At 47.0% G+C, this 26,761-nt stretch overlaps 1 protein-coding gene across 3 annotated transcripts in view; it reads left to right on the forward strand.

Annotated features, from left to right (window-relative positions):
• Positions 1-26,761, forward strand: part of adgrd1 (adhesion G protein-coupled receptor D1) — a 380,324-nt gene that overhangs the window by 205,634 nt on the left and 147,929 nt on the right. For all 3 annotated transcript variants that reach the window (XR_015761231.1, XM_087999853.1, XM_087999854.1), the window contains one exon: positions 7,766-7,832. Coding sequence is in view for 2 of the 3 variants with exons in the window: in XM_087999853.1 (XP_087855979.1) it covers positions 7,766-7,832 (67 nt within the window). In the remaining variant the exon portion in view is untranslated. The remainder of the gene's footprint in view (positions 1-7,765; positions 7,833-26,761) is intronic.

Below are 26,761 nucleotides of genomic sequence, written 5' to 3' on the forward strand. Positions count from 1 at the left end.
TAATTTCTACCCATATATTTTCATTGGATGATTTTTCAGAAATCTCTTCCCTAGCTACAGCCCCTCAGACTCAGCACCGCCTTCTTGACCTGCAATCTTCTTCCCGACCTCTCTCCCCCAACCCCTCTCCGGCCTATCACTCTCACCTTAACCTCCTTCCACCTATTGCATTCCCAACGCCCCTCCCCCAAGTCCCTCCTCCCTACCTTTTATCTTAGCCTGCTTGGCACGCCCTCCTCATTCCTGAAGAAGGGCTTATGCCCGAAACATCGATTCTCCTGCTCCTTGGATGCTGCCTGACCTGCTGCGCTTTTCCAGCAACACATTTTTCAGCTCTGATCTCCAGCATCTGCAGTCCTCACTAGCTACAGCAGTAATGTATTCCTTAATCAAAAACACCACCCCCTCCTTTCTTGCCCCCTTTTTCTCCTTCCTATAAGTATCTAAACCTTGGAACATTGAGCTGCCAGATGCATCCATCTCTATGATGTCCCCATCCCATGTTCTTAAACATGCCTTAAGTTCATTGGCCTCACATGTTAAACCCCTTGTATTGAAATAAATGCAGCTTAGTTGTTCAGAGTTACTACATACTCTGACTCTCTCTCGTCTTTCTTTTCCAATTGATGTGCCCCCCTCACATTCCAAACCGTTCCCATCCATCCTTCCATTTACACTGCTGCGCAGAATTCCTCCACTCCCTCCCCCAACCCCCACCCTCCCCTGTCAACATAACATCTCCCTTGATGGAATGAGCAAATCTCCTGCTAAGATATTGGTCCCTCGCCAGTTTAGGTTTGACCCATCCTTTTTGAACAGGCCTTTTCTATTCCAAAAGACATTGCAAATGTCCAAAACCCTGAATCCCTGAACAATACACCAGCTCTTCAACTATTGATTTATCTCTGTTCATCTTTTGCTCCTTCCCTCTTTTTAGTTTGGTATTAGGAGTAAACCAGAAATTACTACTTTTAAGATTTTATTTTTTAAACTTCAACCTAACCCCTTAAATTCACTCTGTACTGCATTCATCTTTTCCCTAAAAATGTCATTTCTACCAGTGAGCACAATAATTTCTGGTTTCTCAATCATTGCTTTAACAATATGTTTGAAACATTTAGAGAGGTCCTTAATCCTAGCACTGGGAAAGCAACAAACTATCCAAAATTTAAGCTTACTGCCACAGAATCTCCTGTCAATGTCCCTGACAGGAGAACAGGAGAGACCCCAAAACAATAATTCTATTAGATCTTGTCAAAAGCTGCCTAACATAAGAATCATTCAAATGTCCCATAACTGACTGGTCCCTTCCATCTTTCTTGGAGAGGCTATTCCCTTTAACAGTTCCAAAGCAGAGTATCTATTTGATAGAGGATTAGCCACCGCAGACTTTTGAACTATCTTCCTATTGTCCCGGCAGTCGCCCATCTATCTGACTGCTTCTGCCGTGTAATAAGCACTAGCCATCTCACTCTGTACAATATATGTGGCCTTAATAACATTAAGCCTAAGAAAAAGTTGAGTAACACCTGGTAGAACAGTACAACACAGTACAGGCTCTTTGGCCTACGATGTTGTGCCAAGCATTTATCTTAATCTAAGATCAATCTAACCTGCACACCCCTCAACTCACCGCCATCCATGTGCTTGTCCAGCAGTCGCTTAAATGTCCCTAATGTCTCCGACTCTACCCCCACTGGCAGTGCATTCCGTGCACCCACTACTCTCTGTGTAAAGAACCTACCTCTGATGTCTCCCCTATACCTTCCTCCAGCTATTTCTGCCCTTGGGAAAAGTCTATGGCTATTGACTCTTTCTGTGCCTCTCATTACCTCGTACACCTCTATGAAATCACCTCTCTTCCTTCTTCTCTCCAGTGTGAAAAGCCCTAGCTCACTCAACCTCTCTTCATAAGACATGCCCTCCAATCCAGGCAGTATCTGGGTAAATCTCCTCTGCACTCTCTAAAGCATTTACCTCCTTCCTGTAATGAGGTGGCCAGAATTGAACACAATATTCCAAGTGTGGTCTAACCAGGGTTTTATAGAGCTGCAGAAAAACTTTGTGGCTCTTAAACTCAATCCCCCAGTAAATGGAAGCTTATGCATAAGTCTTCTCAACAACCCTATCAACTTGGGTGACAACTTTGAGGGATCTATGTACGTGGACCCCAATATCCCGCTGTTCCTCCACACTGCTAAGAATCCTGACTTTAACCCTGTCTTCAACATTCAAATTCGACCTTCCAAAATGAATCACTTCACATTTATCCAGGTTGAACACCATCTGCCACTTCTCAGCCCAGCTCTGCATCCTGTCAATGTCATGTTGTAGCCTGCAACATCTACAGAGAGCAGTGGCCCAAGAACAGATCCCTGCAGGACACCACTGGTCACCGAGCTGCAGGCGAAATACTTTCCATCCACTACCACTTGCTGTCTTCTTTCAGACAGCCAATTCTGTATCCAGACAGCCACATTTCCCTGTATCCCATACCTCCTAACTTTCTGAATGAGCATACTGTGGGGAACCTTTCAAATGCCTTCCTGAAATCCATATACCCCACATCCACTGCTCGACCTTTGTCAACTTTTTTTTTAGATTAGATTAGATTAGATTAGATTAGATTACTTACAGTGTGGAAACAGGCCCTTCGGCCCAACAAGTCCACACCGACCCGCCGAAGCGTAACCCACCCAGACCCATTCTCCTACATTTACCCCTTCACCTAACACTACGGGCAATTTAGCATGGCCAATTCACCTAACCCCTGCACATTTTTGGATTGTGGGAGGAAACCGGAGCACCCGGAGGAAACCCACGCAGACACGGGGAGAATGTGCAAACTCCACACAGAGAGTCGCCTGAGGCGGGAATTGAACCCGGGTCTCTGGCGCTGTGAAGCAGCAGTGCTAACCACTGTGCTACCGTGCCGCCAACTTGTCTCATCACATCCTCAAAGAATTCAATAAGGCTGATGAGGCATGACCTGCCCCTCTCAAAGCCACATTTTTCCAAATAATCATAAATCCTATCCCTTAGAATCCTTTCTAGCACCTTGCTTACCACAGTAAGATTGACTGGTCTGTAATTCCCAGGGATTTCCCTATTCCCTTTCTTGAACTGAGGAACAACATTCACCTCCCTCCAATCAGCCGGTACTACTCCCGTGGAGAGTGAGGATGCAGAGATCATCGCCAGAGGTGCAGCAATCTCATTCCTCACTTCCCGTAGTAACCTTGGATATATCTGGTCCGGCCCTGGGCACTTATCTATCTTGATGCTTCCCAGAATTTCCAGCACATCCACTTTCTTAATATCAATCTGTTCAAGCCTATTAACCTGGTCTATGGTGTTCTCACTATCAACAAGGTCCCTCTCTCTCGTGAAGCAAAAAATTCATTTAAGGCCTCCCCTACCTCTTCAGACTCCAGGCTAAAGTTCCCTTTACTATCCCTGATTGGCCCTACCCTGTCTCTGATCATTCTCTTATTCCTCACGTACATGTAGAAAGCCTTTGCTCGCCCTAATCCTTCCCACCAAGGCTGTTTCATGCCTCCTCCTAGTTCTCCTCAGTCCATTTTTGAGTTCTTTCCTAGCTACCCTGTAATCCTCTAAAGCCTTCCCAGATCCTTGCTTCCTCAATCTTAAGTAAGCTTCCTTCTTCCTCTTGATGAGAAGCTCCTCTTCTCTTGTCATCCAAAGCTCCTTCACCTTACTATTCCTTGCCTGTGTGAGTGGGACAAAGTTATCCAACGCTCGCAACAAGTGCTCCTTAAACAGCCTCCACATATTTTTATAGAATTTTGTTTTCTAAAGAGTGGAGACAGGCCCTTCGGCCCAACAAGTCCGCATCGACCCTCAGAAGACTAACCCACTCAGACCCATTCCCCTACCCTATATGCTATATTTACCCCTGACGAATGCTCCTAACCCTATGGGCAATTTAGCTTGGCCAATTCACCTAACCTGCACATCTTTGGATTTCTGTTGTCTCTTTCCCATCGAGCAGTTGTTCCTAATTTATACTCCATAGCTAATGTCTAATAGCAGTATAATTTCCCCTCCCCTCCCCCAATTAAATACCTTTCCATACTGTCTGTTCCTATCACTCTCCATGACTATGGTAAAGGTGAGGCAGTTGTGATCACTGTCACCGAAATGCTCTCCGACTGAGAGATCTAACACCTGGCCTGGCTCATTGTCTAGCATCAAATCCAATATGGCCTCCCTCCAGTTGGCTGATCCATATATTGAATTAGGAATCCCTCCTGGACACACCTGACAAAATCAGCTCCATCCAGACCATCTGCACTAAGGAGGTTCCAATCAACATTGGGGAAGTTGGAGGCACTCATAACACCAACTCTGTTACATCTGCACCTTTCCAGGATCTGCTGTCCAGTATGTTGGCGGGGGGGGGAATCTATAGAAAACACCCAATAAAGTGACTGTTCCTTTCCTGTTACTGACCTCCCCCCATACTGACTCAGTAGACAAACCTTCCTCAACAACTTCCTTTTCTGCAGCTGTGATGCAGTCTCTAGTTCCTCTTTTACCCCCCTCCCTATTTTCTTTTAAAAGATCTAAACCCTGGAACATTCAGCAGCCATTCCTGCCCCTGTGAAACCCATGTCTCCATTATGGCCACAACATCATAGTTCCAAGTACTGATCCATGCTCTAAGTTCATCACTTTTATTCCTGACACTCCTGGCATTGAAACAGACAGACTTTAACCCATCCCCTTTGCCCTATCAACTGTGTATCCTTCCTGACAGACTCTCTGCATTCTATTTCTGCCCATTCAACAACTCCCCTCTCCTCTGATTGTAGCTCTGGTTCCCATCCCCCTGCCAAACTAGTTAAAACCCTTCTGAAGTGCTGTAGCAAATCTCTCCTCCCAGGACATTGGTGCCCCTCTAGTTTAAGTGCACCTCACCCTTCACGTATAAGTCCCACTTTCCCCAGAAGGTATCCCAATGATCTACACATCTGAAGCCCTCCCTCCTGCACCAGCCCTGTGTTTGGCTGCACTCACTCCCTGTTCCTCGCCTCACTAGCACATGGCACCGATAGAAATCCTAAGGTTACTACTCTGCTCATCCTGCTTTTTAACCTTCCAACCTAACTCTCTGAAATCACTTTTTAGATCCTCATCCCTTTTCCTGGCTGTGTCATCAGTGCCAATGTGCACCACAACTTCTGGCTGCTCACCCTCCCCGTTCAGAATCTTGAAGACTCGATCAGAGACATCCCGGACCCTGGCCCCTGGTCCCTGGGAGGCAACTTACCTTCCAGGAGTCCCGTTCGTGACCATAGAATCTCCTGTCCGTTCCTCTAACTATTGAGTCCCCTACCACTATTGATTTTCTATTCTTCCCCCTTTCCCTTCTGAGCCACAGAGCCAGGCTCCATGCCAGAGACCTGGCCACTCTGGCTTTCCCCTGGTAGGTCATCCCTCCCAACAGAATCCAAAACTTATTATCGAGGGGAACAGCGACAGGGGAGCCCTGCACTGCCTGTCTGCACTGTTTCCCTACAGAAAATAATATTAAAACAGAAATAAATTGAAAACGTATCTATCAAATGTATAAAACTTAAATAAAATCAACCACTTAGCTGATTAACTGAATAAAAATGACTCCTTTTCAATAAATTCCTCAAAGAAAAAAGTTCTGCTCCAGAGCTGACCACATGTCAGACTCTCCGGGACAAAACACCTCTCCTTATTTAAAAAAAAACTTCAGTTTTTCAAAAAAACATTTTGCGATGTGAAGCACATATAATCCCTTTTAAATTCTGAGCTTAGAGAAGCCTCAGCCGTTCCCTGTAGACCCTGAAAAGTTCATTTTTAAAGAAGTCAGTTAAAAAAAATTGTGATTTTGTTTTTGTTTTTTTAAATGTCAGTGAATAAAAATCTTATATTAGTAAAATATAATGACTGTAATAACTGAAAAAAAACCTATAATAAGTCTTTAACAAAGCCTGCAATCCCAACAACAGCTGCAAGATCTACCCTGCCTCCCTCTCTCTCTATTTTCAGAATCCATCCCCAATACATTGAACAAGGACACCCCAAACATGGCCTTCCTCATCACTTGCTGTACCTGCTGTCGAACTGTGTGTGATCCATGTAGCAGGACACCTAGATTCCTCTGGACCTCACAGTTCTCCAATCCCTCTCCTTTTCAATAACACACTGCTTTTCCATTCTTAACATCAAAGAGAACCAATTCACTCTTTCCCAGTTATAGTCCAATGGTTCTGATTGTCCACATGTGACTGGGATGATTAGGGAAGTGGAGGGAAAGGTGATTGAATGATGGCATTGTGAGAGGGTAATAGTAAGGAGCAGGGATGGGTAGAGGGGCAGTGACCGGCTGGAATTGGCTAAAGGGAGTATGATGGAGAGAGGGAGGCGATGGGGAGGGGTTACAGGTGGGTGAGGAATGGGGAGTGGGCAGGAATTGACACAACAGTGGGCGATAGACAACACTGCCATGCCCTCAACCCAGAACCCAACCCCCTGACCATGAGGACCCAACAGCACCCCACATACCCCCATCTCAAAAACCCAACACCACCTGCCAGATCCAACACCGTGGGCGGCACGGTGGCACAGTGGTTAGCACTGCTGCCTCACAGCGCCAGAGACCCGGGTTCAATTCCCGCCTCAGGCGACTGACTGTGTGGAATTTGCACGTTCTCCCCGTGTCTGCGTGGGTTTCCTCCGGGTGCTCCGGTTTCCTCCCACAATCCAAAAGATGTGCAGGTCAGGTGAATTGACCATGTTAAATTGTCCATAGTGTTAGGTAATGGGTAAATGTAGGGGTATGGGTGGGTTGCGCTTCGGCGGGTCAGTGTGGACTTGTTGGGCCGAAGGGCCTGTTTCCACACTGTAATGTGATCTAATCTAAACATCTCCTCCCCATGCTGACCTCCCCACTCTAAACCCTCCATCACTTACCTGACCCCTTTCCCACCTTGCACCTTTGTCACCAACAATGTCGCACCCTGAGCTCCCACTTACCCTTCTGCCCTTGCCATTTGAAAGGAGCTGTGAAAGGGGCTGTCTATGTTTCTGAACATTTAAGTCACAGGATGGGGCACCTTGTTACTGTGAGAACGGAGGGTGTGGGGGCCGCACATCGTAGGCCGTATATCCTACACAATGAAGGGCCCATCAGATTTTGAAGACCATTCTGCATTTCTGAATGATCTCTGGGTGGAATCTCCTGCTGCAAATGCAGAGCATTTTCCCAAGACTGGAATGAGCAATTCAAGTGTGATTGGCATTCCTCAGAAAACTTGGCCTTTCTGATCTCCTGTTTCACCTCATAAATGTCGACATTACCCTGGGTAGCACAGAGCCTGTGAATAAACTGACTGGAATCTGCTTTTTGAGGCCTGCCCAGATGGTGACTGTGGGTGTAGATTACATGGTAGCTCAGTGGTTGGTACAGCCAGGGACTCGGGTTCGATTCCAGTCTCAGGTGACTGTATGTGTGGAGTTTGCACATTCTCCTGTGTCTGTGTGTTTCCTCCAGGTGCTCTGGTTTCCTCCAAAGACATGCAGCTTAGGGTTAATCGGCCATGGAAATGCAGGGTTACAGGGATAGGGTGGGTTTGGGTGGGATGCTCTTCAGAGGGTCAGCTTGGACTCAATGGGCTGAATGGCCTGCTTCCACACTGTTGGGATTCTGTGCTGAGGTTTGACTCTCCTGTGAACTCCATTTGCTGATGTTCTTGTGTTCCTCCTGCAGTTGTTGGCTGTCGATCGAGAGGGGAGCAATCTGGGCGTTTGTGGCCCCAGCACTGTTTGTGGTGGTGGTAAGTGACAGCCCTGAACATTACACACGTTCACTGAACATCAAAGTCAAAGCAATCCTGATGGGAATGGCATTTAGGGAGAACCTCAGAGAATGGGCAAACTTTAATAGAATCTCACTGAAGATCCCACTGTGTGTGTGCCCAAGCTTGACGCTATAGAATGGACACATGACTTTGAACTGTTTTCAGCTTGGTTAAAAAAAATCCTTTCGCGGTTATTTCACTCCTAATTTTTTTGTGGAAACACTCTGATGTCAAATAATCCAGCAATTAAAATAATCGCTGAAGGACGCGGAGAGGAGATGAGGATATTTCTTTTTATAAATGTACTCAGTTAAGTTCAGGAATCCATTGCCTGAGACAGTGATAACAACAGACTCGAGAATTGTCCCAATAAGGGATGGTTTGGAGGTGTTGGTGTTGGACAAATTTAAAAATCATCCAATCTCACAAGGGAGTTAGATAAAGATTCAAAGGGCAGAATTTACCCGGCTGTAGGGTAAAGGCAGGGGCAAGTGGCACTGATTGGAAAACTCTTCCAAAGATCCAGAACAGGCATTGTGGACCGAATGGCCTCCCTTTGTGTTGTACCATTCCCTGATTACAGAAACTGCAGTCTGCTGGCCCAAGTATGCACAGTGTCCACTGAAGTTTGTACGATGCCTTTGTAGTCTTTCCAGTTGCATAAACAATCTCCATTCTGCAAATAATTAATTCCTGATTGCTTTCTGCAAAAACAGCTACCTAAATCCTATCGCCTGAAAGATTGGCCCTTTTTGGATGTGCTGAATTCAGGGCCCTGTCAATACTGCAGTTGGTTCAGCATCAACCACTTGTGTCGAAAGCAGTTTGCAGTTATAAAAATAAATTGTTTTGTAAGTGTCCTCAATGCGGTACTTCAGTCTGAAGGGATCACATTGGAAAATGGGAGTTTTTTGCTGAGTTGTGCTGTTTGAGTTGGGTTATTCACTCTCTGTTCACGCCACGTGGTGATGAGGAACATGACTGGCTTCAGGATCCAGAAAATCATAGGCACATTGGTGCAGAAAATACAGGCCATTCAGCCTCTCGGGTCTGCTGTGCCATTCTGTGAAATCATGGCTGATTTGATAATCCTCAACTGTTTTGTTCCTGCCTTTTCCAAAGGGATAATCAGCTGATGCTAACGCCACTGACCTGATCAGGAGCAATCCAGTGTTGCGTCCAATTATTATTCCACATGGATCACCATGGAGACACTCTCAGTCCAGCTGAAACCGGAGTGAGCCCCTGGGAGGGGCTGGAAGCAAATGGAAAGCCCCACATCAACTTTGTGTGGGAACAAAATCTGGGAAATTCCTCTTGCACTCCCTGAGGTGATCCAGACTGACCCAAGAGATTACTCTGGCCCTGATCTTTCCTTCTGTATGAAGCGATCACCTTCTGATTCAGAAATAATCCAGCTCTCACTTGGAGGAGTTTTTGTGAATTCTCCACAGAGGCTGGTTCCACAGGTTCCCAAGGGAAAGATTCCCTTCCTCATATCAAACTCTTATTAGACCACTTACACTTTCAAATATGTTACAGACCTGGAGTCACCCTGAGCTATGGGAACACCACCCCCTGCAGGTTCCCCTCACCATCCTGACTTGGAAATATATCTTCGTTCCTTCACTGTCACTGGGTCAAAATCCTGGAATTCCCTCCCTCAGGGCATTGTGGGTCTACCCACAGGACATGGACTGCAGCGGCTCAAGAAGGCAGCTTACCCCCACCTTCTCAAGGGGGCAACTAGGGACACGGCAATAAATACTGGGCCCAGCCAGTGACAACTACATTAAGTGAAAGAATAAAAAATAAAAACTATTTAATTGGAACATGTTGCCCCTAGAATACAGTCTAATCCCTTCATGATTTCACAACCTTAATCAAACCAGTGGAAAATCAACACTTCACTGAAGTGGAAAGTTCTAACATTTTTCATCTATTTTAATAATTGAGATGCTTCGAAGTGTGAATTAATCTCAGAGTCCCTCTTTGCTCCTATTTCAACATGTCCACAGCACTCAGCAGCATCTCAATATACAGCTATTCATACAAGAGTGATGGAAAAAACCTTTGTATACCTCAAGAAATCTAAGGAGCTTTGAGCAAAGTCCTGGCACTTTGTGTCTGTATACATTAAATCATACTGAGATCGTGAATGGTGCTTTTTAAATGTACAATCTCAGTGGTGCTATATAAATGCAGTTCTTCTCTTCCTTCTGTCTTTCTCAGCCACGTTTTTTCTCCAGATCCACCCTGGTTTCTGCTTTGAAGTATATTTTCACACTTGCGGATACAAGCATATTCTGAAATCCAGCAATTTCGGAAGGTTTACAGCAGACAATGTGTTTCTATTCCAAATGTTGTGCTGCCAGTTTCTAAACAACAAAGCATAGAGGAGTTTGGCGACAAGGCAAAAGCTGAACGTCAAAGGGCATTGAGAGTCTGAGCGTGAAGGATTCCACAGCGTTTGTTTGTAAATGTGCCAGGCGTTCCTCCGAAAGGCAGTGCTCACAGCTCAGAACACACGCACAAAATCACCAACCAGAAGGAGAGAAGGAACAGGCAGGATCGGGACAACGGGAGATATAGAGGGTGGAGGGAGATGGAGGGGGTGATAGAGGATAAAGGGGGAGATGGAGGATAGAGGGACAGATGGAGGATAGAGAGAGAGATGGAGGATAGAGGGGGAGATGGAGGATGGAGGGGGTGATGAAGGATGAAGGGAGTGATGGAGGATAAAGGGGCTGATGGAGGATGAAGGGAGTGATGGAGGATGAAGGGGGAGATGGAGGATAAAGGGGGAGATGGAGGATAAAGGGGGTGATGGAGGATGAAGGGGGTGATGGAGGATGAAGGGGGTGATGGAGGGTGAAGGGAGTGATGGAGGATGAAGGGGGAGATGGAGGATGAAGGGGGAAATGGAGGATGAAGGGAGTGATGGAGGATGAAGGGAGTGATGGAGGATGAAGGGAGTGATGGAGGATGAAGGGGGTGATGGAGGATGAAGGGAGTGATGGAGGATGAAGGTGGTGATGGAGGATGAAGGGGGTGATGGAGGATGAAGGGAGTGATGGAGGATGAAGGGGGAGATGGAGGATGAAGGGGGTGATGGAGGATGAAGGGGGTGATGGAGGGTGAAGGGGGTGATGGAGGATGAAGGGGGTGATGGAGGGTGACGGGGGTGATGGAGAGTGAAGGGGGTAATGGAGGATAAAGGGGGTGATGGAGGATGAAGATGGAGATGGAGGATGAAGGGGGTGATGGAGGGTGAAGGGGGTGATGGAGGATGAAGGGGGTGATGGAGGATGAAGGTAGTGATGGAGGATGAAGGGGGTGATGGAGGGTGAAGGGGGTGATGGAGGATGAAGGGGGTGATGGAGGATGAAGGGGGTGATGGAGGGTGAAGGGAGTGATGGAGGATGAAGGGGGAGATGGAGGATGAAGGGGGAAATGGAGGATGAAGGGAGTGATGGAGGATGAAGGGGGAGATGGAGGATGAAGGGGGAAATGGAGGATAAAGGGTGTGATGGAGGATAAAGGGGGTGATGGAGGATGAAGGGGAGATGGAGGATAGAGGGACAGATGGAGGATGAAGGGAGTGATGGAGGATGAAGGGGGTGATGGAGGGTGACGGGGGTGATGGAGAGTGAAGGGGTGATGGAGGATAAAGGGGGTGATGGAGGATAAAGGGGGTGATGGAGGGTGACGGGGGTGATGCAGGATGAAGGGGGTGATGGAGGATAAAGGGGGTGATGGAGGGTGAAGGGGGTGATGGAGGGTGAAGGGGGTGATGGAGGGTGAAGGGGGTGATGGAGGGTGAAGGGGGTGATGGAGGATGAAGGGGTGATGGAGGGTGAAGGGGGTGATAGAGGGTGAAGGGGGTGATGGAGGATGAAGGGGTGATGGAGGGTGAAGGGGGTGATGGAGGGTGAAGGGGGTGATGGAGGATAAAGGGAGAGATGGAGAATGAAGGGGGAGATGGAGGGTGAAGGGGGTGATGGAGGGTGAAGGGGGTGATGGAGGGTGAAGGGGGTGATGGAGGATGAAGGGGGTGATGGAGGATGAAGGGAGTGATGGAGGATAAAGGGGGAGATGGAGGATGAAGGGAGTGATGGAGGGTGAAGGGGGTGATAGAGGGTGAAGGGGGTGATGGAGGATGAAGGGGTGATGGAGGATGAAGGGGTGATGGAGGGTGAAGGGGGTGATGGAGGGTGAAGGGGGTGATGGAGGATAAAGGGGGTGATGGCGAGTGAAGGGGGTGATGGAGGATAAAGGGGGTGATGGAGGATGAAGAGGGTGATGGAGGATAAAGGGAGAGATGGAGAATGAAGGGGGAGATGGAGGGTGAAGGGGGTGAATGAGGGTGAAGGGGGTGATGGAGGGTGAAGGGGGTGATGGAGGATGAAGGGGGTGATGGAGGATGAAGGGAGTGATGGAGGATAAAGGGGGAGATGGAGGATGAAGGGAGTGATGGAGGATAAAGGGGGAGATGGAGGATGAAGGGAGTGATGGAGGATAAAGGGGGAGATGGAGGATGAAGGGAGTGATGGAGGATAAAGGGGGAGATGGAGGATGAAGGGGGAGATGGAGGATGAAGGGGGTGATGGAGGATAGAGGGACCGATGGAGGATAGAGGGACAGATGGAGGAGAGTGGGAGAGATGGAGGATGAAGGGGGTGATGGAGGATAAAGGGGGTGATGAAGGATGAAGGAGGAGGTGGAGGATGAAGCGGGAGATGGAGGGTGAAGGGGGTGATGGAGGATGAAGGGGGTGATGGAGGGTGAAGGGGGTGATGGAGGATGAAGGGGGTGATGGAGGATGAAGGGAGTGATGGAGGATAAAGGGGGAGATGGAGGATGAAGGGAGTGATGGAGGATAAAGGGGGAGATGGAGGATGAAGGGAGTGATGGAGGATAAAGGGGGAGATGGAGGATGAAGGGGGTGATGGAGGATAGAGGGACCGATGGAGGATAGAGGGACAGATGGAGGAGAGTGGGAGAGATGGAGGATGAAGGGGGTGATGGAGGATAAAGGGGGTGATGAAGGATGAAGGAGGAGGTGGAGGATGAAGCGGGAGATGGAGGGTGAAGGGGGTGATGGAGGATGAAGGGGGTGATGGAGGGTGAAGTGGGTGATGGAGGATGAAGGGGGTGATGGAGGATGAAGGGGGTGATGGAGGATGAAGGGGGAGATGGAGGGTGAAGGGGGTGATGGAGGATGAAGGGGGTGATGGAGGATAAAGGGGGTGATGGAGGATGAAGGAGGAGGTGGAGGATGAAGCGGGAGATGGAGGATAAAGGGAGAGATGGAGAATGAAGGGGGAGATGGAGGGTGAAGGGGGTGATGGAGGATGAAGGGGGAGATGGAGGATAAAGGGGTTGATGGAGGATGAAGGGACAGATGGAGGAGAGTGGGAGAGATGGAGGATGAAGGGGGAGATGGAGGATAATGGGGGAGATGGAGGATAAAGGGAGAGATGGAGGATGAAGGGGGAGATGGAGGATAAAGGGGGTGATGGAGGGTGAAGGGGGTGATGGAGGATGAAGGGGGTGATGGAGGATGAAGGGAGTGATGGAGGATAAAGGGGGAGATGGAGGATAAAGGGGGAGATGGAGGATAAAGGGGGTGATGGAGGGTGAAGGGGGTGATGGAGGATGAAGAGGGTTATGGAGGATGAAGGGAGTGATGGAGGATAAAGGGGTAGATGGAGGATAAAGGGGGTGATGGAGGATGAAGGGGGTGATGGAGGATAGAGGGACAGATGGAGGAGAGTGGGAGAGATGGAGGATGAAGGGAGTGATGGAGGATGAAGGGAGTGATGGAGGATAATGGGGGAGATGGAGGATGAAGAGGGAGATGGAGGATAAAGGGAGAGATGGAGAATGAAGGGGGAGATGGAGGGTGAAGGGGGTGATGGAGGATGAAGTGGGTGATGGAGGATGTTAAAGATGTTCGAGAGGAAGCCAGCTAGAAACGGAAGAACAAACAGTGAGGGTTTCTGTAGACATTTAAGAAGGGTGAGTGAGTGAGTGTTGGTCCAGTTGATGGTAGGTAATGGGAAATGGCGGATGTGAAGAGCTGTCCTATTGTCCTCTGGGACTCTGCCGTGTTTGTGTTCACTTCTGTCTCACTGTGGTGGCTTGACTTCCCATAATGAATCAGCTGGAAGGAAGAGAGGAACTTGGTAAAATTACCCTCATCAGGGAAGTGAGCAAACTGATGGAGCTCTGAGTCCCTGGGTCCAGGTGGATTTTAACTTTACAGGTGGAAGTAGATATGTGGATGCTAACTTTCCAAATCTCTCTCAATTCAGGGAAGGTTCCATTGGACTGGAAAGCCCCACATCCCAAAACATAAGGATGTTATGCTCTGTTACACAGGACATTGGCGAGTGCATGTCGTGTATGGTGGATTGTTTAATGAGGAAACGTTGGACTTTCTGAGTTGTTGGACTTTCTGAGTTTATTTCCAGTGGAGTTTAGAAGAGATGAAGAATTGTGAAAAGTATAAGCTCCTGAATGGTCTTGACGAGGTGGACACGGTTGGGGCGGGGGGGGGGGGGGGGGGGGGGGGGGGGGGGGGTTAGACCAGAGCGTAGGGGGCACTGAGGTTTTATAAGGAGCGATTAGGTTTCGGGACAGAGATGAGGAGATACATTTTCTCTCAGATGGTTGTGCACCTTTGGAACTCTGTCGGATCAGAAACCTTTTTTAGAGGGAGGTGCTTAGATTCTTGCTGTTGAATAGGGAGGTTATTGGGGGGTAGATGGGAATGTAGAATTTAAAAAAACAAAGATCAGTCATGACCTCATAGAATGCAGAACAGGCTGTCAGGCTGAATGGTCATATTTCACATATTTGTTTGTACTCTATAGAACAGTATTTATTCTTGCTGAAGTGTTGTTTTGTCAGTATTCAGTAATAATGTTGTTGAAAGGGCAATGTCAGGGACAAGGTTACTGTATGATTCTCTGATGTAAATTGCCAAATGTTTTTCTTTGAAACAGAAAATCATTTCAGACAATGACCAAGGGAAACACATCAGAGAGAGATAACATGCCGAGTGTGGCAATGTTTATCAAACAAGGGCCTTTACTTTAATAAATTCTGCTATTACAGATAACAGCTACTCAGGTCATGATGTGAAGCCTGTGAGCCAGGCAGAGGTCTGTGATGTGGGGGAGAGAGTGGGTTTGGACTGAGCCCCTGTTGGAACCTGCCTTACGATCTTCCCTGAAACTCCAACTGCAGCCCACTCCCATCAGCTGTGAGGTCATTCATCTGAAACCAGTCAGAACTGGTGTCTCTGGTTTTGGGCTAAGTATAAAGTCACCTCAGGCAGAAGTGGGTACTGCAGATGCTGGAGAATAGAATGGTGCTGAAAAGCACATCAGGTCAGGCAGCATCCGAGGAGCAGGAGAATTGACGTTTGGTTGGAGCCCTTCATCAGGAATGAGGCTAGGAGCTTCGGGGTTGGAGAGATAAATGGGAGGGAGGTGGGGCTGGGGAGAGGGTAACTGAGAGTGCAATAGGTGGATGGAGGTGGGTGAAAGTGCCTCCTCATAGAGCGCTTTAGGGAACATCTCCTAGACACCCGCACCAACAAACCCCCTTCCCCCCCCCCCCCCCCCCCCCCAACGTGGCCAAACATTTCAACTACCCTCCCATTCTGTCGAGGACATGCAGGTCCTGGGCCGTCTCCACCGCCGCTCCCTCACCATCCGACGCCTGGAGGAAGAACGCCTCATCCTCTGCCTCAGGACCCTTCAACCCCAGGGCATCAATGTGGACTTCACCAGTTTCCTCATTTCCCCTTCCCCCACCTTACCCCAGTTCCAACCTTCCAGCTCAGCACCATCCTCATGACCTGTCCCACCTGTCAAGCTTCCTTCCCACCTATCCGCTCCATCCTCCTCCCCGACCTACCACCTTTACCCCCATCTCATCCACCTATCACACTCTCAGCTACCTTCCCCCTAGCCCACCCCCCACCCATTTATCTCTCCACCCTTGAGGCTTCCTGCCTCATTCCTGATGAAGGGCTCGAAACGTCGATTTTCCTGCTCCTCGGATGCTGCCTGACCTGCTGTGCTTTCCCAGCACCACGCTAATAAAATCACCTCAGTCCTACCAGACCACAGGAGTAACTGGACGCAGTTTAACCTGAGGGTCACTGTGCATCAGATAATGGGAGAGATTGAGAAGGAGAGTCGTACAGTCATAGAGATGATGTTCAGACTGTTGCTCCAACCTGTCCATGCCGACCAGTTATCCCAACCGAATCTAGTCCCACCTGCCAGCACCCGGCCCATATCCGTCCAAATCCTTCCTATTCATATACCCATCTAGATGCCTTTTAGATGTTGAAATTGTACCAGCCTCCACCACTTCCTCTGGCAGCTCATTCCATACACATACCACCCTCTGTGTGAAAAAGTTGCCTCTCACGTCTGTTCTATATCTTTCTCCTCTCATCCTAAACCTATGCCCTCTAGTTCTGGACTCACCCACCCCAGGGAAGAGACTTTGTCTGTTTATCCTATCTGTGCCCCTCATGATTTTATAAACCTCTATAAAGTCACCCCTCAGCCTCCAATACTCTAAGGAAAACAGCCCCAGCCTGTTCAGCCTCTCCCTATAGCTCAAATCCTCCAACCCTGGCAATATCCTTGTAAATCTTTTCTGAACCCTTTCAAGTTTCACAACATCTTTCCGATAGGAAGGAGACCAGAATTGCACGCAATATTCCAACAGTGGCCTAACCAATGTCTTCTACAGCCGCAACATGACCTCCCAACTCCTGTACTCAATACTCTGACCAATAAAGGAAAGCATACCAAACACCTTCTTCACTATCCTATCTACCTGTGACTCTACGTTCAAGGAGTTATGAACCTGCACTCCAAGGTCTCTTTGTTCAGCAACACTCCCTAGGACCTTACCATTAAGTGTATAAGTTCTGCTAAGATTTGCTTTCCCAAAATGCATCACCTCACATTTATCTGAATTAAACTCCATCTGCCACTTCTCAGCCCATTGGCCCATCTGGTCCAGATCCTGTTGAAAGCTGAGGTAACCTTCTTCGCTGTCCACTCCACCTCCAATTTTGGTGTCATCAGCAAACCTACTCACTCTACCTCTTATGCTCACATCCAAATCATTTTTGTAAGTGACAAAAAGTAGAAGACCCAGCACTGATCCTTGTGGCACTCCACTGGTCACAGGCCTCCAGTCTGAAAAGCAACCCTCCACCACCACCCTCTGTCTTCTACCTTTGAGCCAGTTCTGTATCCAAATGGCTAGTTCTCCCTGTGTTTCATGAGATCTAACCTTGCTAACCAGTCTCCCATGGGGAACCTTGTCAAACTGAAGTCCATATAGATCACATCTACTGCTCTGCCTTATCAATCCTCTTTGTTACTTCTTCAAAAAACTCAATCAAATTTAATTTCCCACGGATAAAGCCATGTTGACTATCCCTAATCAGTCCTTGTCTTTCCAAATACATGTACATCCTGTCCCTCAGGATTCCCTCCAACAACCTGCCCACCACTGACATCAGGCTCACTGGCCTACAGTTCCCTGGCTTGTCCTTACCACCTTTCTTAAACAGTGGCACCACGTTAGCCAACCTCCAGTCTTCCAGCACCTCACCTGTGACTATCGATGATACAAACATTTCAGTAAGAGGCCCAGCAATCACTTCTCTAGCTTCCCACAGAGTTCTAGAGTACACCTGATCTGGTCCTGGGGGTTTATCCAACTTTATCCGTTTCAAGTCATCCAGCACTTCCTCCTCTGTAATCTGGTCATTTTTCAAGATGTCACCATCTATTTCCCTACAGTCTATAAATGTCTTTTTCCACAGTAAATTCTGATGCAAAATCAGTTTAGTATCTCTCCCATTTTCTGCAGTTCCACACAAAAGCCACCTTGCTGATCCTTGTGGAGCCCTAACCTCTCCCTAGCTACCCTTTTGTCCTTAATGTATTTGTAAAAACCGCTTTGAATTCTCCTTAACTCTATTTGCCAAAGCTATCCCATTTATGGTAACCACAGCTGGTGATGGGAATTGAACCCATGCTGTTGGTGCTATTCTGCATTGCACAACAGCCTTTCAGCCAACTGAGCTAACCAACCCCCTGAGTTCTGAGATGCTGCCCACAGTCCACATGAAGTTGGGGTAGTTTGTGTCTTACAAAGAAGAGATTTTTAACTTAAACAAGATGCCATCCATTGGATAGTAATAATTAGATACAAGTTGTGTAGGTGTATGATAGATGTTGTTTTTGGATGATGAGGTAACAGGTGCACGTAGCTGTGTACTCCGTTAGGTCCCAAGGTGTCCCACCATATTCCCACCCAAGTTTGTGTGACATCATCAGGCTGGGTGGAGCTCAGTGTAGTCTGCATCATTGACCTTGGTGGAGGAGTCCAGGCCAAAGGGACAGAACAGAGCTGAGCCATTCAGGAGAGAACTTCAGAAACATCTCAGACAGAGGTGATAGGAAAAGGAACAGGAGAAACTCAGCAGATCTGGCAGCAGCTGTGGAGAGAGAGAATGTTTTGAGTCCTATATTCTTCTTCAGAATGCATTGAGTGTTGTGTTTAAGACAGATTGGTTGAGGAGGAGGCGACACAAGGATGGTCTTCTGTCTTATTCTCCAAAATAATGCTATTTGCCTGATGTCATGCCAACTACCATGATACATGGCAAAGCTATAGCAGTCTCTGATTTGTAGTCAACTTAAATAGTGACTAATCAACCGTCAGGTGTTCAGGGACACGTACAGAGTGTCCTTCTCGAGTGTTCTAACTTCACCCACACTGTAGTCTTTATACCCAGTGAGGTGTGGTTCTATGACATCACAGCAAGGCTGCTCCATATACGTAACTGAACCTTGTCTGATGTCTAATGATCTCCGGTTGAAATGAAGATGAGACCTTCCATCTTTGTTTATCTCTCGGTCTAAAGCTTGGCCATTGCTGTTTAGCAAAGTTAAAAATCTCACAACCCCAGGTTATAGTCCAACAGGTTTATTTGGAAGCACTAGCTTTTGGAGCGCTGCTCCTTCATCAGGTGGTTGTGGAGATTATAAGACACAGAATTTGTAGTAAAAGTTTACAGTGTGATGTAACTGAAATTATATATTGAAAAAGATCTGGATTGTTTGTTAAGTTCTCATCTTTTAGAATGACCATGTTGGTTTCAGTTCTTTCATGTATAAATCACAAAACATTTTTAAGAGTTACCTTCTCAAGTGAACTTTAACAGTTGGTGTCATGGGTGGTCCAGATAATGCATTGAAGGTGTGAGTTCTCTGTGTGAGACTGTCTATGCCACAATGGTCAGACTGATTCTAATTTTAAAAACGGATTTACAGAATCTTACATGGATTAATGCAGTTTTTGAGCAAAATAAAATGTAATTCTGCCAGTATAAATTCAATCCACAAACGTGTGTGTATTTGTGTGTGTGTGTGTTGTGGGGTGCGGGCAGGTTTATGAGTGTCTGTGAGAGAGTGTGTGTATATGAGTGTAAAAGGGTAAAAGTCTGTGAGATGGTGTGTGTGGGAGTGTATGTGTGAGCATATGAGAGAGGGTCTGCATGAGTGTGTGTGTCTGTAGGAGAGCATATGTGTAGGAGTGTGTGTGTGTCTTTGTGTGTCTGTATCTGTGTGTGTGTATAATGCAATGGGGTCACCTGTAGTGTGACATGATCCCAAGGTCCTGGGCTGAGGCCATCCCCATGGGTACCGAACTTGGTTATCAGCCTCTACTCAGCCACTCTGCATTGTTGCTTGTCCCGAAGTCTGCCTTGGAGGATGGTCACCCGAAGGTCTGAGGTCGAATGTCCCGGACTGCTGAAGTGTTCTCCAACTCCTACACACACACACACACACAGACAGACACACACACACAGAGACACAGACACACACACACTCTCACACACACCCTCTTTCAGACGTATACCCCTTTACAGTCACACTGTCACACATACACACACTCATAACCGCCCCCCCCCCCACACACACATACACACACACACGCACACGTACATACATACCCATATCAGATTGTGGAGTGCATTTTACTTTGTTCAAAAACTGCATGAATCCATGTAAGGTTCTGTAAATCCGTTTTTAAATTAGAATCAGTCTGACCATTGTGGCACAGACAGCCTCACACAGAGCAGCTCACACCTTCAGTACATTATCTGGGCCAATATGACACCAACTATTAAAGTGCACTTGAGAAAGGAACTTTTTAAAAAAAGTTTTGTGATTTGCATATGAAAGAACTAAAACCAACATGGTTGTTCTAAAAGATGAGAGACTTAACAAACAATCCAGATCTTTTTTCAATATATAAATTCAGTTACATCACACTGTAAATCTTTGCTATAAATTTTGCATCTTACAATTTTATTCTCTACAATAACCTGAAAAGGAGCAGTGCTCCAAAAGCTAGTGCTTCCAATTAAACCGGTTGGACTATAACCTGGTGTTGTCTGATTTTTAACTTTGTCCACCCCAGTCCAACACCGGCTCCTCCACATTATGCAAAATGCATCTTCCTGTATTGACACATCCTCCTTTTAACACCACCCACTGCTCTGATGAAAAGCATGTGTTTTAAAAGCTTATGTATCAGAGTTTTAATGACTGTTTAAGTTCAATATTTATACATACCTGCCCTTACAGCACTACACATTAAACTCAACATTCCCTGATATTATTACTTGTCTAGGGAAAAATGACAGGCTTTACATGAAAATGATTTAAAGCAAGCCTGTCTTAAGTTTATCACTGTCTCTGCTGGAAATAAAATTGATGTAAACACATCTTACAACCCAGACTGGTCTAGTGGGGGCCTGGCATTGGCCTCCTGCTGTTTCCCAGTGGGACACTGATGATACAAATGGTTCCATGATCTGCCAACTTTGCAGCCCTCTGCCAGGACCCCTTGCTCACTGAGCTGTCTCCCTGAACAGAGAGCTGCATCGATGATCAGGAGTACTGCTATCCTCCCAACAATGTCAGGGCTGAGAGCCTAACACTGCACAAAGACATGAGGAAAAGAGAGGGCAGGGTCACCATCAAGCAGAAAATGAGCAAATCGAAGAGGGGCGTGCAAAAATATTGACAAGTGAAATGAAAGAAGTCTCAAAGCTGTTTTCTTAGTGCAGTGCAGCAATAGAGTGTGTTAGGGATGGAGAAGGGAACCTGTGTGGGGAAGCATGAGACATGAGAATGGGCCTTATTTTCCTATTCACCCAAAGGACATGGGTGTCGCTGGCGGGAGGCAGACACACAATGCCCTGAGGGAGGGAATTCCAGGATTTTGACCCAGTGACAGTGAAGGAACGGTGATATATTTCCAAATCATATAGTGAGTAGCTCAGAGGGGAACTTGCAGGGGGTGGTGTTCCCATGTATCTGGAAATATATGCTCACATTATAGTAGTGGCCAGGATGTAGAAAGTACCAGACTGGCTGGAAAGACTTCCCTTAGAGTCTGCAGATCTATGGCACAGGATGAGGTCATTCAGCCCATCATTGCTATGACAGGAGATCCAGTCTGTACCTGATCTGCAGCTGTCAGTCTGTAGCTCTGTAACGTACAGCACATGAGGGAAAGATGTTTGAAGTGGAATGTGGAAATATCTAATAGAAACAAACTTCCAGCTATAAAGGTTTCCTGAGTTTGTGAATCCCAGGATCTGCTGTATTAGTCTTTTCAGAAGACTTTCTTAAAATCACATTGACCATGTTACCCTCCTAGCTACTTCCTCAAAACACACAGACTAGGCACTCCCTTAACAAATCTGTGCTGAATTATCAAAATTATGACGTTTCCTAGTCCTCATTAGTTTTTCCATTGATCTGGCCACCGTGGAGATTAGGCTGACCACCCAGTAAATACTCAGGCAGGCACTTCCTACCTTGTGAAAGAAGGCTGCCATGTTTCTTTATTTGTCAGTTCCTTGTAGACAGAGGAGAGAATGATGGCCACCATTTCTCATCATTTCCTCCTTTATCTGGATATGTCTCATCCAGGCCTAGTCAGCAATTTTCATTGCTACAAATCCCTTAACATTCCCTCTTTCACTGAGTTTATCACATGCAAACTTTCACATCCCCTCTCCTTAACTTCTGTGAAGACAGACACAAAGTATTTCATTGAGACAGCCCTTAACATCAAGGCTGCATTTGACCGAGTGTGGCATCAAGGAGCCCGAGCAAAACTGGAATCAATGGGTATCAGGGGACAAACTCTCCGCTGGTTAGAGTCATACCTGGCACATTAGAAGATGGTTGTGGTTGTTGGAGGTCAGCTCCAGGTCATCTCTGCAGGAGTTCCTCAGGGGAGTGTCCTGGGCCCAACCATCTTCATCAATGCTTCATCAATGACCTTCCCTCCATCAGAAGGTCAGAAATGGGGATGTTCACCGATGATTGCACAATGTTCAGCACCATTTACAACTCCTGAGATACTGAAGCAGTCCATGTTCAAATGCAACAAGATCTGGACAATATCCAGGCCTGGGCTGACAATTGGCCAGCAACATTCGTGCCACACAATTACCAGCCAATGACCATCTCCACTGAGGCACAACCTAATCACCAGCCCTTAACATTCAATATTTTACTGAATCCCCCACCTTCAACCTCTGGAGGTACATCTCCAACAAGAAAGAATCTAACTGTTATTCTGTTGATGTTCAATGGTGTTACCGTCACCGAATCCCCCCTACTATTAACTTCCTGGGAGTTACCATTCACCACAAACTGAACTGGACACACCATATAAACACCCATGGCTATAGGTCGTTTCGGGATCAGTCAGTGTCCATGAGGATGGAGTTCTGCTCTGCTGAATAAGAGGAGGCCACTCAGTCCAGTGAGCCTGCTCCACCGTTGAATGTGATAGTAGCTGGTTAAGCTCTTTCACTGCCTTTCCCCCCCCTACCTCATCCCCATCATCCTGAATGGTCACTGGCAATCAGAAATCCATCAGTTTCTACCTTAAACAGAATCAAAGACTGAGTAAGCTTCCACAGCCCTCTGAGGGAGAGAATTCTGAAGGTTCACAATCCTTTGAGTAAAGAAATTCTCCTCACCTCTGACCTAAATGCTGCGCCTCTTACTTTGAACGGTGCCTTGTGGTTCTAGACTTCCCGACCAGGGATGGAGCATCTGACTTGCATCGGCCCTGTTTGTCCTTTCAGTATTTTGTTAGTCCCAGTTCATCTCTTCAGTGGTAAGGTAATATAAACAGTAGCCTGTAATTAATTCAGCAGTTCGCACTTGGCTTTTCTTTATGTACTTTCCAGCTCACATTAACTCATTTTCCGACTTCTGTGCATTAAAGCAGACAGTAGAAGGAGAACATCAGAGAGTAAACAAGTTTTAAGAACTGGTTGGGTGAATACCAACTTCTGCAATTGATGCAAAGCAAAATAAAGAGAGTAAAGATTAGCTGTGGTGTTCAGACATATCGATCTGGAGTTTCTGATGAATTTTCAGACATCTTCTTGTTAACAGAAGCAGTGATGAGATTCAGAACAAAGCAAACTGTAGCCCAGGAATATTGATTCCCCTGTGCTCGGTCTCTGCTTTGTGGCACAGAGGTAGGAAGATGTTGTCAGGTGATTTTCAGGAGTTTATGAAGCTGACAGTGTTTAAATATCCATTTGAATGTGTGGTTCAAGTTGACAGATGAGGTGCAACCACGTGCTCAGATGTCTGAAAATGGCAGAATTTGAGTTTCTGTAGCACCTGTCACATCCTCAGGGTGTTCCAAGTGTGTCACAGCCCACCCATTACTGTTGAATGGTAGACTCCATTAGTTTGGAGTTAGCAGCAGCAGTTAGTTTACACACAGCAAGATCCCACAGCTAGGAGAAGAATAAATGGCCAGGCAGGCTGGTGTTCTAAAATAAAAACAGAAATTGCTGCAGAAACTCAGTAGGTGTGGCAGCATCTGTGGAGAGAAAGCAGAGTTAAAGTTTCAGGTCCAGTAACCCTTCTTCAGAACTGATAATGGCTTGGAAAAGGAGATATTTATGCTGTGATTTTAACAGCCCACCCTGTTCCCTGGGTAAAAACAATGACTGCAGATGCTGGAAACCAGATTCTGGATCAATGGTGCTGGAAGAGCACAGCAATTCAGGCAGCATCCGAGGAGCTTTAGCAAAATTGACGTTTCGGGCAAAAGCCCTTCATCAGGAATAAAGGCAGAGAGCCAACCCCTCTGTCTCAGGCTTGCTGCAGTGTTCCAGTGAAGCTCAGCACAAGCTGGAAGAATAGCACCTCATTTTTCGCTTGGGGACCCTGCAGCCTTCTGAACTCAATACCAAGTCCAATGATTTTAGGGCCTGATCACCTCCTTCCATGTCTGTTACCCACCCCCACATGCCAGGCCCTGTCATCACACGGTCTGCTTTCAGCACAGCCAACCCATCCTCCCCTCCTCGTGGTCCCCATCAACAGCTTCTCTTTCTCTGTGGCTCACTATCAAACCATCCCATTGTCTGCCTAACTTTCCTTCTGTCTTTCAGGGCTCTATCTCTGCCTATCCTCTCACTCTGTCCCCCATCACATCCTCCACCCCCTGCTATCAGCAGAAAGACCACCTAGCTACTGTCCATTCTGAGGAAGGGTCACTTGACCCAAAACATTAACTCTGATTTCTCTCCACAGATGCTGACAGACCTGCTGAGTTTCTCCAGCAATTGCTGTCTTTGTTTCTGATTTCCAGCATCCGGTTTATTTAGAGCTGTTTTGCTAATGCTGATGGAAGGATAAATATTAGTCCCGGTGCACTGTGGAGAACTTGGACCCAGTGACAGGGAGATCTGTTACATCCGCCTGAAGTGGCAGACTTGGCTGAACATCTATAGGCTGTGAGTGGAGAGTAGGTGTCTGATAATACTGCACTGGGAGAATCACAGGGTGGGGGAAGGGGTGGGGGTGGGAATGGGGGCATTCCCCGGTCTGGGGGCAATACCAAGACTCCAACCAGCATTGCTGAAGTAGATTGTCTGCTCATTTATCACATTGTATTTGTGAGAGCTGGCTGTGTACGGATTGGCTACTATAGTTTCCAAATTGCAAAGCTAACTATCCTCAAAAAATATTTCATTTACGGTGAAACAATTTTGAAACTCCGAATAGTTATAGTAATGTAAGCGTTTTTTTTTATGTTACAAATATGAGGATTAGTGTGTCCTCCACTCCTGATACTCATGCGTTGCAGAAACTCACCAAAGATCCTCAGACAACACCTTTCAAACCCACGACCACTTCCATCTAGAAGGACAAGGGCAGCAGATACATGGGAACACCACCCCCTGCAAGTTCCCCTCTGAGCCCCTCACCATCCCAACTTGGAAATATATCGCTGTTCCTTCCCTGTCACTGGGTCAAAATCCTGGAATTCCCCACTTAAGGGACATTGTGGGTCAACGAGAACTCCTGGTCTGTGAGAGCTGGCTACACCCAGCCAGGCTGCTTCAGTTGTTCCAACTTTTAAAAACAATCCCAAAGCCACATTACCACACACAGCTTGGGTATCTCTTGTTCAGTCTTTCTCTTAAAAGAGGCCAGGACAAAATGCACTTCTTACAGCCACAGCATCGTCACAACATTCACTATTAGAGTCATTGTCATATCCTTCAGTCCAACTCAACCATGCTGACCAGATATCCTAAATTAGTCCCATTTGACAGCATTTGGCTCATATCCCACTGAATCCTTCCTATTCATATCCCCATCCAGGTGCCTTTTAAATGTTGTAATTGTACCAGCCTCCATCACTTCCTTTGACAGCACATTCCATTCACGCACCAATATTATAATTTACCATGTCCACATTTCCTGGTCAGTTTTGGCTCACAAATGTCATGGTGTAGTTGCAATCTCTGGCCAGGAGATGGTTCCACAGACTGAGTTTCTGAAGTTACTGCCATCTTGTCAAAGTTCACCTTTGACTGGTCAGAAGATAAATCATTTCCCATTTCCCTCTCGTATTCATTAAAGTAGTTTTCAACAAACAAATGGTCAAAGTGACAGAATTTAATTGCTGAACAGCAAATACAAATATTGCCTTTTTAATACATAGCATCTCCCACCCCCTCACTGGGCAGGAGGTTCGTGTTGCTGATATCATTCATATGTGCCCCTTCCTGCTCACTCCCCCTCACTGTCCCACTTCCCCACCCTCCTGCTCCTCATTCCTCTTGCCCCTCAGCACTCCCACACCCTCTTGCCTCTCATTCCTCCTTCCTCCCTCACCTTCCTGCCCCAGTCGCTGTTTGACTTGGAGAGTGGGTCACAAGTGAGGTGTGGGTGAGGCAGAGAGTGCTCCTTGTGGGATCAACTCCAGTGTCTCAAAAGATTTTCACCGGTGAAACATCTGGGAGATTTAATGATGAAATTACGGAGAAGAATCTTTGGAAGTTCTGCCGCAGTGGGGTATGACCTGGGAGAGGAGGTTCTCTCTCAAACTTGGGGCAGATGGTCCGCTGACCGAGACGGTGTTTGCACAGAGCTCCATGCAGCATCACTGTTGGGGACAGTTCTGTGACAGTGTGTGTGCTGAATGTATCCTTACAGTTCCATTGCTGGCAAATGCAGCATTTATGATCATCCTTGCAGGAATTTCTCACAGGGAGCAGAGTAGGTCATGCTTGTCTTCCCAAGGCCAGTGATCATTTCTGATTGGTTAGTTGCAGGTTCTCAATTCCTCACCCTGACCCAAGCAAGGTCAGCAGAAACAGCAGCAAGGAGTTGGCTTTATCCCAGTCCACCCTTTTACTTCTCACATCTACAAGTTCTGCTCTGAGCCATTCCCCATCCTGACTTGGAAAAATCTCATCTTCCTTCACTGTTGCTGGC

Source organism: Chiloscyllium plagiosum, unplaced genomic scaffold (assembly GCF_037043375.1).
Source record: "Chiloscyllium plagiosum isolate Xiang-an unplaced genomic scaffold, Cpla_swu_hap1 HiC_scaffold_24, whole genome shotgun sequence".
Lineage (NCBI taxonomy): Eukaryota > Metazoa > Chordata > Chondrichthyes > Orectolobiformes > Hemiscylliidae > Chiloscyllium > Chiloscyllium plagiosum.